General features: G+C 36.6%; 2 protein-coding genes across 4 annotated transcripts; both read left to right on the forward strand.

The window, feature by feature from the left end:
• Window positions 1–2,917: 2,917 nt before the first annotated feature.
• LOC106358536 (cationic amino acid transporter 6, chloroplastic) lies at window positions 2,918–6,273 on the forward strand. The gene is made up of 3 exons (XM_013798354.3): window positions 2,918–4,102; window positions 4,207–4,438; window positions 5,612–6,273. The coding sequence occupies exons 1-3, from the start codon at window positions 3,134–3,136 to the stop codon at window positions 6,160–6,162; spliced, it is 1,752 nt and encodes a 583-aa protein (XP_013653808.2). The 5' UTR covers window positions 2,918–3,133; the 3' UTR covers window positions 6,163–6,273.
• A 3,923-nt stretch (window positions 6,274–10,196) lies between these two features.
• LOC106382999 (40S ribosomal protein S17-2-like) lies at window positions 10,197–11,174 on the forward strand. Of its 3 annotated transcripts, none has more exons than XM_013823104.3 (2): window positions 10,197–10,298; window positions 10,575–11,174. In XM_013823104.3, the coding sequence occupies exon 2, from the start codon at window positions 10,587–10,589 to the stop codon at window positions 10,992–10,994; it is 408 nt and encodes a 135-aa protein (XP_013678558.1). In that variant the 5' UTR covers window positions 10,197–10,298; window positions 10,575–10,586; the 3' UTR covers window positions 10,995–11,174. The 3 variants fall into 3 exon arrangements, with proteins under 3 accessions (XP_013678558.1, XP_013678557.1, XP_022554236.1); XM_013823103.3 differs by having other exon boundaries at window positions 10,211–10,298; window positions 10,564–11,174; XM_022698515.2 differs by having other exon boundaries at window positions 10,211–10,298; window positions 10,569–11,174.
• Window positions 11,175–11,203: the final 29 nt, after the last annotated feature.

Below are 11,203 nucleotides of genomic sequence, written 5' to 3' on the forward strand. Positions count from 1 at the left end.
GCTGCAGTTAAACAAGTTTTCGTTTGTTTATAAGATTGCACGTTTATATTGAGATTAGATATACCACTTTTTTTTTTTGAACACGAAGATATACCACTTATTATATACTTATGTTCAGTAAAACAAAGACAACATTCAGTTTTGTCTTATCTTATCCGAAATTTTCATTTTATTTATTTATTATATTGTCGAGTCTCAACCAACTTCAACAAATTAATTAAAGAAAACAAAGGAACTTCAATGAGTATTTTAGTATTCTAGCTGCACTTACTTTAATCGCAGAGTAGTTTACTTGTTTTAATATGATTTACACACTTTTACTAATCTAATTGGATCCGCGGATTAAGTGGATACGTTACGCACTCTAGGAAGGTGCGTGGACCGACTCTTCACCAGTATGGCAATATTAAGTCACGTGTCATTCTCCTAATTGTTTCTCAAAAATACTTTTTGGCATCTTACTGATGTGCCTGAATGACATGGCATCTAGCGCAGCCGTCACGTGGCTCTTTGAAGAAAAATCTACTAATTGCTTGCTCTTTTTATAAGTTTTTTTGGCTGTTATCACATGTTTTAGTTTTGATATTATCTTCGAAAACGAGGGGGTGAAAAAGGAACATTTATTAAATGGGTTAGTTAAATCCCCCAAAAGGGGCGTTTAAATTGGGCTCGTAAGCTAACAATCTATCATTTGATCCATAATACGTACTTACCTTATGGGCTGATCCAACTTAAATTAGCCCTCGGCACGAGAGAGATTCAAATGGAGAATTCGAACGTGATTACGTGATGGGCGTGATGCTCAGATGAATATATTTTGTAGTTGCTGAATCACAATTGAATCCACATTTCTTACACATTTGACATACAAACAAACTTATGGTTTAATTGTCTGTTTAAAAAAAAAATTCTGTTTTAAGCTAGTTGCACTGCCAAAAAAAATCTGTAACCCTCCCTAAGCACTTTGGACCCACTGGAATCAAGAAATCATATGTTCTTTACATGCTGTTTTCCGGGGGAGGTTTGAAAAGGCCTAACACAGAACCTGCTAGCTGCTCGCTACACAAATCAGTGGGAACAACTCATGCAACTCCTATTGGATCAAAATAGAGATATGACTGAAACATTTCTTGTGAGATGTGTTTCATGCTACTTTGTATGCGATCTGGAGGGAACGGAACCAACGAAAACATGGAGAAAGACCGACACCACCGAGACAGTGATCAAACTGGTGGACAAAATGTACGAAATCGGCTATCCTCATCTGTGACCAGGTGCACACGGGAGGTCTAGCCAAGTTTGTCATTCGATAAAGTTTTGAATCCAGTTTTGTTTTATGAAAAAACTCAACACGAAAGTGTAAAACAATTTTTTTTGTTTGAATTAATTTAACAATTTATCAAAAAAAAAAAAGATGATGAGATTATAATGTTTGCTTGTTTTTTTTTTTTTTTTTTGAACTATATGTTTGCTTGTTGTATGATAAGGTAAACATTTTTATTTAAAATATTCATATTCATAGTTGTATTAATTTATAGGAGATGATGGGCAGGTCTGATATACAGTGTGTGAGACGTGGTCGGATTGATGCAAACTGAGTTTTGCATCTTATCTAAAATCAGATTTGACCATCCCACTCGCTGTATAAACCACTCCCCCTTATCTTGTGTTTTTTTTGCGTTCGTGATTGGACTCCATGCGAATCATAGTGTTTTATTTTTTGGTTGAGTTTAATGCGTATATGTGTGTGGTTGATACGAATATGTGTCAACGTTGGTGATAGGCTAACACTCATTCTAATTATCCTTTATAGTGAAAAGGATAGGCTTCCAAGTAGATATTTCATTATTGTTTGGATAAGCCAGTGCAATGCGTGTCCAAAAAACGTCAATGCAATGAAATATGTATCCAGATATGAGTGTGATTGGATCTTGGAAGGGGCATGCATTTTGCCTAGCATATACAAAATCATTTTACAGTAACCTCATCAAGTGTTGATGGTGCCAGATGAGTCACATTCAGCTTTCATTGAAGCTAAAACTAAATGTAAAAATGATCTTGGACATTTTGTTATAGTTGGTCTTGACAATCTTTGACTTGTGCTGACCTAACAGAAGTCACTTCATTAAAATAATCGCCTATTACATTATAGCAGGACTATTATAGTATGATATCCAAATTGTGATATACAAAAGGTATTTGATATGAATATTCCTAGAAGATTGTAAGAGATGTTTAAAACCAACACAAAACGAAAAGGAAAAAACTGATTTCCTCGATTTTGGGTCACGCTACATATGCTTTAAAACCTGTGTGCTTATCCATTTGTTTAAGAAACTGTATCCCACGTGTCACATTCATTGCCACACGTGTGAACCTTCAAGACCTATATAGCCGTCAAAGGTAACGTCGTCGTTACCGTGTCTCACGTATATATTCGGAAGTTAACGCCGTCTGATTTTGTTTTTTTAACGTCCGTTACGGTTTTATCGGGAACTAACAAAGAAGCTCTGAAGCAGAGTCGTTACGTTTCGAACAAGTGTAGTTGTACAACTATATACAGAGGTTCTTAATTGTAGGTACATAAGTTAGTGCAAATTAATTAGCAAGAACGTAATTACAAACTTTCAGTCTATAGTCACATCAATTTTATCTTCTCACGCAATCTAATGGCATTAATTAAGATGCTACTTTTAGTAGATTATTTGGTCAATAAAATTTTATTTACAAGCATAGCTAGTTCTGAAAGTCATACTATTATATACTTACCAAACTAGTTTAGGATTTGTACATGAATCTATAAAAGCATTAGCATAATTGGTAATATATAAAATTAATTGTGACCGGACCAAACAGATAAGGCATCTTGTGTTTAGTAAAGCTTATTCAGACGATGCTTATGAGATTACTGTGAATAAGAACAATCTTCTTCTTAATAATAATATGGTAATATTAAATTACCCTTAAACATTATCATTAATTACAGCAAAACGCCACTATCTTTTATCCTTATTCTTCTCCCTTTCATTTTTTCCATAATCTCTCTATTATATAACCAAGTCTTGTCTAAATCACCAAAGTTCTCAGTCCTCCACAATCTGACCCGACCCGACCCGAATTCAAACCGGTGAAAATGGAGGTGCAAAGCAGCAACAATGGCGGCCACTCTTCCTTCTCCAGCCTCCGCGTCTACCTTAACTCCCTCTCCTCGACCCCTTCCCGCTTAGCCCGCCGCGCTGTCTCTGTCTCCACCTCCTCCGACGAGATGAGCCGCGTCCGCGCCGTCTCCGGCGAGCACATGCGCCGTACTCTCCGGTGGCACGATCTCATTGGTCTCGGAATCGGCGGAATGGTCGGCGCCGGCGTCTTCGTCACCACCGGCCGCGCGAGCCGCCTCTACGCCGGCCCCTCGATCGTCGTCTCCTACGCCATCGCCGGCCTCTGCGCTCTCCTCTCCGCCTTCTGCTACACGGAGTTCGCCGTGCACCTCCCCGTCGCCGGCGGCGCCTTCAGCTACATCCGCATCACGTTCGGCGAGTTTCCGGCGTTCTTCACCGGAGCGAATCTCGTGCTGGACTACGTGATGTCGAACGCCGCCGTTTCGAGGAGCTTCACGGCTTACTTGGGAACCGCCTTCGGGATCTCGACTCACAAATGGCGCTTCGTCGTCTCTGCCCTCCCCGCCGGGTTCAACGAGATCGATCCCGTCGCCGTCGTCGTGGTCCTCGCGATCACCGTCATCATCTGCTGCAGCACGAGGGAGAGCTCGAAGGTGAACATGATCATGACCGCATTTCACATCGCGTTCATAGCGTTCGTGATCGTGATGGGGTTCTTGAGAGGAGACTCGAAGAATCTGACTTCTCCGGCGAAACCGGAGCATCCCTCGGGGTTCTTCCCGTTCGGCGCGGCGGGAGTTTTCAACGGAGCCGCCATGGTTTACTTGAGCTATATAGGATACGACGCCGTTTCGACCATGGCGGAAGAAGTGAAAAACCCGGTTAAGGACATACCGGTCGGTGTCTCCGGTTCAGTCGCCATCGTTACGGTTCTCTACTGCCTCATGGCCGTCTCCATGTCAATGCTCCTCCCATACGATCTGGTCCGTAATCATTTAAATATTTATTATTTTATTTATGTTTTAAAGAAAAAACGGTACGTTGTTTGACTTTGGGGGTTTGAAAACGGCGGACATGTGTAACGCAGATAGATCCGGAGGCGCCGTTTTCCGCGGCGTTCAGAGGATCCAACGGCTGGGAGTGGGTGACGAAAGTGGTGGGGATAGGAGCTAGCTTTGGGATCTTAACATCACTTTTGGTGGCCATGTTAGGTCAAGCTCGGTACATGTGTGTCATCGGACGGTCCAGAGTGGTCCCCGTTTGGTTCGCTAAGATTCATCACAGAACATCTACGCCAGTCAACGCCTCCTCTTTTCTTGGTACGTTTCTTTTTTTTCTGTCGCATTCATTTTATATTATTACTGTCAAAACAATGATGATGAAAAATCAATATACTAGTAAAATTAGATTTTGTGCATTTTGGTCCATATAAAGTGTGATAGAGGCAAGCAGTTAGGTTAGAAAGGGAAGCTAGAACCGTTTCAGTTGTTGTCATGATCTTTTTTTCTTCTCTCTTTGATTTGATGTTTTAACGTTTTCTCAAAGATCATACGATCCACGTGATTACGTTATCTATACGTGTCCATTTCAAAAATATATTTCAAAATCAAAACTTTTGGACTCCACCAATTTAAAATCTTTTCCCCTATCGATCTTGATCTTGATCTTGATCATGATCTTGATCTGTATAAGGTATATTAAACGTAGGGACGTCATGGGTTTTGTGGTGTTTGGGTCTTAAACTTTAAGAGAGACAGAGCATATTGAGTACGATGGCTAGATGTCATGTTCACCATTGGTTTCTTTTGCTCTGTGTGAAGTTCTGAGCTTCCAAAAGATTCAGTCTTTCTCAACGGTCTTGATTGTGATATATTGCTTGGTGGGTCTCTTTGGTCTCTTTCGTGTTCCCTTAGTGTTTAAAACACATATTCCACTTTTGTTGGATAATTATAAGGAACTTCATCCATTGGCCGACTAATCATCATATCATTATAAAAACAAAAACCGTGAAGATATTTTTGAAAATGCATGGAAGACATATATTCGAAATATATTGGCAGTATCTCAATGGTTACACCTTAGTCATGACAATCAACATTTTACAATTATTGGTATCCATAATTTAAGTTGATCAGAGCATTGTTGTGAGCCATATACTTTGTTTTATCCATAGGATATATGCATAAACATTGGGTTTTTTTCCTCATAAAGCTATTCACATTGTCACAAAGTGGATCATTATGGTTTAGGGTCATCAGCTTCCAACCTTATCCTTGCCAATTTTAGCATTCCCACTAGCTAAAAAATTGCTATATTTATCAACAGCATTAACTTTTATTTCTTACTATGGCAAAAGAAAGACAAAATAAATTAAATCATTTCTCCCACTACTATCTTCAATTTCATTTTCAACTAGACTTTGTCGCCGGTGGAATAATCTATAGATCAGTCTTATTAACGCTTGTTTTAATATTTTGTTCTATTCATATCAGGCATTTTCACGGCGGTTCTTGCCCTCTTCACCGACCTTAACATCCTACTAAACCTCGTTTCCATTGGAACCCTATTCGTCTTCTACATGGTCGCAAACGCTCTCATTTTCAAGCGTTACGTCCCAGTAGGACCCACCAAGCCATGGCCGACACTCACTTTTCTCACACTATTCTCCACCATCTCTCTTGTCTTCACCCTCATCTGGCAACTTGCGCCACAAGGGAAGGTCAAGGCTTTCATGCTCGGTGCAAGTGCGGTGGTGGCTATAGCCATCGTGCTTATTTTCCATTTCGTGGTCCCTCAGGCGAACAAACCCGAGTTATGGGGTGTCCCGTTCATGCCGTGGACCCCTTGCGTGTCGATTTTCTTGAACATATTCTTGCTTGGTTCGTTGGACGCACCGTCGTACGTCCGGTTTGGGTTCTTCTCCGGTTTGATCGTGCTTGTGTATTTGTTTTATGGTGTTCATGCCAGCTCTGACGCTGAAGCGAATGGGTCTTTTGGTGTGAAAGAAGATGGACAGGTCTTGAAAGAACTAACTGAAGTGTGAATAAGTGAACATTATTTAGTTTCTTTCCTAAAAATTAGCTTATGTAATTAAACTCTCTATTTTCAAAAGAAGGGGGGTTTTGAAATAATTAATGAAAGTTATTTAATCTAACTTTAGGGGAATTTGGACTCTTGATTGTTTCTGGCAGAGGGTGATTATTGAGAATATATATGTGACAGAATTATTATTTAACAGTTTTGGAAACTGATGTATATATTTCTTTCTGTGAGGAAAATTAAAGTCCACTGCAAATATAGGGGGTGATTAGTCGGACTTTATCTCCATACTTTAGTTTTATTTATTTTTAAATCACTAAATTTTACCATCATGTTGTAGCTTTACTTTTAAAAATCAAAGTCTACATCAAGTTTTTATTTAGTTTTACCAATCATGCTTTAGCTTTATTTTTAAAGCTACAGCAAAAAAAAAGAATAAAGCAAAACTTTTTCTTATGTAATTTAGGCAAAAACTCTATATCTTCTTTTTATAGGCTGTAGAATCTGTAAATAAAAAAAATATCTATAATATCAAATAAATTATATAATCATAATAAAAAATTTTATAAATATTTACATATATATCACATTTTAAATTACAATAAATTTTGATAATTTATTAAAAAATATTAATATAAATTATTTTAATTGATATAAAATAATAATTTTATATATACAACACATATTTCATATATTTTATTTTAAAATATCTACAGCCTACAGCCTACAGCTTACGGTTACAACAAATTTAACTACAGTAAAAGTCTCTGCAGAAAAAGTCTACAGTAACAATTTTACGGCTATAACCGATTTATCTACATCTAATCATCTATGGCTAAATTTTTAAAGCCACAGTCGAACTAATCATCACCGTATTTTATTTTTCTTATGCAACATCTAAACATTGGAGTAGTTTTTTTGTTCACTCAAAACATATTGTGTAACATTTAAGTAGTTAACAAAAAATTTAAACGTGTATTTTTTTAACTACACTAATCCGTTTATTTATATTAAATTACACCTATCCGATAAAGAAGATTGCGACATTTAAACATCAATCTTTATCAATCGTATAAGGCAGGATCTGGTATGAAATAGATATGGCGTATTATATATGAATATATGATACACTCCCTTACTAAATGGATACGTTAGCTAGACATAAGCCTCTCATGAATACGAGAGATGGCATACAATTGATAGCGAAGGGTCCCCATCTTTATCACGGGACACACATACGTGACTTTATCCGAAGCTTCAAGTCCAACAATATCACCTTTTTCTTTTTTATTTTTTCCACGATCACTTGTTACGAATTACTTAAGGATATAACACATTCTTTTTGTTATTTATTTATTTTGTTCTCTCATACACAATATTGATAGTTGATATACGTAGTTATTATGTTCTTAGCCTTTAATTATTCACTTACGAGGTCAGTGTGTTAGTGATCAATAACTTACCTTTTCGTACTGTTAAATATTCTCAAATATAAAAGACTCTGTATACATGTCAATCAGTAATGTTCTTACATATCGAACCAAATAACATTTTTGATACCATTTCAAGTGTAATACATGTTACTTTAGCTTAAAGAACATTACTAGAAAATTACCCTATGATAGCAATAATTTTTTTTTGTCACAAATATAGATCTAAGGATTAAAATGTTTCATTAAAGAGATAAATATACACTTATACCCTTAGGGTCAACTAATCTAAACTTTAGGGTTTAGAGTTAAAGGGTGAGATTTAGAATTGAGATTTAAAATTTTATAAAATAAAAAATAATTATTAAAAATTTGAAAATAAAAATTTTAAAAATAGTTTCAAAAATATTTTCGAATTACAAAAAGAAAATTTGAAAAAAAATAAAAAAAAAATATCGAATTTGAAAACATATAATCTAAAACTATAAAAAATATAATTTTTTTTAAATTTTTTATTTTTTTTATATCTCTAGGGTATTAGAGTTCTTTTACTTATTAAATAAAACATTTTGGTCATTTTTCTCCTTGTGTTCTATTTTTGTGATCAAAACTTGAAAATGATCTATTTATGAGAATTGCCCAACATTATTTCGTGTTAGCTAGGAACTTCAATATTAAACGGACAAAATATATTATTCTACAGTATTTCCTATACCCTTCATTGGCTACAAACCTAAGTATATGCTCAAAAAGTTTTGGTTTGTTAAATATGTTTTCATTTTAAGTTTAGTTTATACTTAAGTTCTGTATTTTCTAATCTTTTCTTGCAGAGGACTGTGTAAGTCAGGATCGAATCTGTAAATCTTAATCGAATAATCAAATCAGTCCAATTATTCTTTTATTGAACACTCTCAATAATTACGTGAGCATTTTGGTTAATATAATATACATAATTACATTTATATATTTCTAAGTGGATGATATATATACTCGAATCTGAAATAAGTGTGTTTAAGTGGGAGACGATATACTTGCTCACAATCTCGCTCTCTTTTTTTGTGACTATATTCCTAGAGATAGGGACCATCCATGAATAGCCCAATTTTTCAAGATCTTCACATTGTTGGAAACTTTTTATTCATATATTTTTGGATTTGTTTTCAGAAAATATTCTGCCAATAAGAAAGATTGATTCTATTGGCAATAACATATATTTAATCTCTTTCTAGAAACAACACTTTACTTAAGCCATGAGTTTAATTCCATCACCAAAAGGGTTGGTTCATTCAAATCTAAGTGTGAGCGTTCTCTTTCGAATTTGCCTTTATCCTAATCACAAACCTTAATGTTGGATTCTACATTGGATTACCATTAATTTGATCCTTCGAGGATAACAACTACACCACTTTTTTCCTCTCCGACGGCCATGAAAAAGGTGTATAAAATATGGTTCGGATTTAGAATAAAGTATTGTAGTATTTCGAACAAAAAAAAAGGTATTGTATGTAGTATAAATTGAGACTAGCTAGACTTGTAAGATGCAATAGAGTAGATGAAAAAGCCTATAGCTTAATCATGATTCAATAAAGAATGGGACCACAAAAATGTCAACCTCTTTAAAACCACTCAAGACGCAATCTAAGGCAAGTTGTGCAGAAGCTAGTGAGTCCATTAGTCCATAGCTAGATGTAGGTATAATATAATTACTTTCACTTTTCTGTTGACATTTTCATTACGATTTTTCTCAACTTATCATAAGCTTTGACATTCGCTTTACGAATCATTGTGATCTTTATATTTGATAGCAAGTTGTTTGTCTCTCCAAAAAAAGACCGCAAGAGGAAAAATAGCTAGAAGGATTAGAGTTACGACTTTTGATTAGATTCTCCTTAAACAGGGAAGTTCTTGGCAACTTGCAATACCTTCCACATATTTATCATCCATAAAGTTAAATTAAAGTTACAAAACATTCCATTCCATGATGTGTAAATCTTGTCCTCAACTTGGTCTTGGACATTATTCAACATTCCTAATCATAAAATATGGACTCGCAGATTTTATATGTCTATTCTTTCACCAATTGATTAGATCAGCAAACCACATCAATTATTTTTTAACCAAACTAATCGAAGTAGAATAAGATAGGAGCGGACCTCGTCGTCCGGTGGTAGTGGACGGGCTTTGGATGCAAACTCATTCCGGGTTCGATCCTCCTGATGCGGAAACTAATTAAGTCACAGTTGCGGATACGTCCGTATAAAAACCCGGGAAATGACCTGTCGTGGACTGCACTTCCCACCCGAAATCAGGTCTGTGTCTATTAACACTTTGACTTTAAACTGATAGCTTCACTGATTATCTTAGCATAATACAAGAAATTACACTCCCTTGAATTGTTTTTGTTGGGCCAAAGTAGCCTAAATTTTTGTTTACGTGGTAGATCTTTGTTCTTTCAAGAAACAAAGTCGTCGAACTAAAGAAAAGACAACTCTAATATTACACAATTTTTTAACCTTTGGGCTGATGGGCCTCATCTAAGCATTATTGAATTAGAATTAGGCCCAAAATAATACGAGGCTGATACTGATGTTAGAGCCCGTAAGGTGAATAAAAAAACCAAACCCTAAAGAGGGAACCTTATTTATAAGCAAAGGTAAACTCACTCTTCCGTCTCTTCTTCATTTTTGCCGCAGCTTCATCTTCCTAGCAGGTACGCTCTGGTTAACCTTATAACAGAGGAACACATAGGAACCAGAAGCTCTCGTCCTGTGAAACGTGTAGTCTTAGGTTTTGCTAATAGATTCGTCAATGGCTTAGATTTTGATAATAAGTTCAGTGTTCATATGTTGATTGTGATTGTGATTGCCATAACAATTCATATGTGTTGCTTTGTTAGTATCATGCCATTACGTTGAAAATTTAAGACATGACTACTTCAGTGTGTTCTTGCTAAGACATGAGTTTTCTCTTACCTGGTAAGTTTCAGACAACTTAAAAGATGGGGCGTGTCCGAACCAAGACCGTGAAGAAATCATCTCGCCAAGTCATCGAGAAGTACTACTCTCGCATGACACTCGACTTCCACACCAACAAGAAGATCCTCGAAGAAGTCGCAATCATCCCTTCGAAGCGTCTCCGCAACAAGATCGCTGGATTCTCCACCCACTTGATGAAGCGTATCCAGAAGGGACCGGTCCGTGGCATCTCGCTCAAGCTTCAAGAGGAAGAGCGCGAGCGCCGCATGGACTTTGTGCCCGACGAGTCTGCTATCAAGACCGATGTGATCAAGGTCGATAAGGAGACTCTGGAGATGCTTGCTTCCCTTGGAATGTCTGACACTAGTGGCATCTCTGAAGTCGAGCCACAGGCTGCACCTGCTTTCAGCAGGCCACCAAGAAGGTTCTGAGGAGGTTGTTGTTGTTATCAGTCGATCAGGAGAGATATTTAGATTGGCTGTTTTTGTTTTGAAGTTAGGGACAAAAGACTTGCTGTTCTTGAAATGTTTATTGTTTCTTTTGATTGGAGGTTTATGTCCTAAACTGAAAGCTACACTCTTTTTCTATTCCATGGTTTTATGTTTTGATGATCGTTTTTCTTATGATGCCTTTATATAGT

Source organism: Brassica napus, chromosome C3 (genome assembly GCF_020379485.1).
Source record: "Brassica napus cultivar Da-Ae chromosome C3, Da-Ae, whole genome shotgun sequence".
Taxonomy (NCBI): Eukaryota; Viridiplantae; Streptophyta; class Magnoliopsida; order Brassicales; family Brassicaceae; genus Brassica; species Brassica napus.

Coding starts and splice junctions, on each gene's coding strand:
- LOC106382999 (XM_013823104.3), top strand. CDS start 10,587: ATGGGGCGTGTCCGAACCAAGACCGTGAAGAAATCATCTCGCCAAGTC.
- LOC106358536 (XM_013798354.3), top strand. CDS start 3,134: ATGGAGGTGCAAAGCAGCAACAATGGCGGCCACTCTTCCTTCTCCAGC. Junction 4,103..4,206: donor TGCTCCTCCCATACGATCTG/GTCCGTAATCAT, acceptor TGTGTAACGCAG/ATAGATCCGGAGGCGCCGTT. Junction 4,439..5,611: donor CAACGCCTCCTCTTTTCTTG/GTACGTTTCTTT, acceptor TATTCATATCAG/GCATTTTCACGGCGGTTCTT.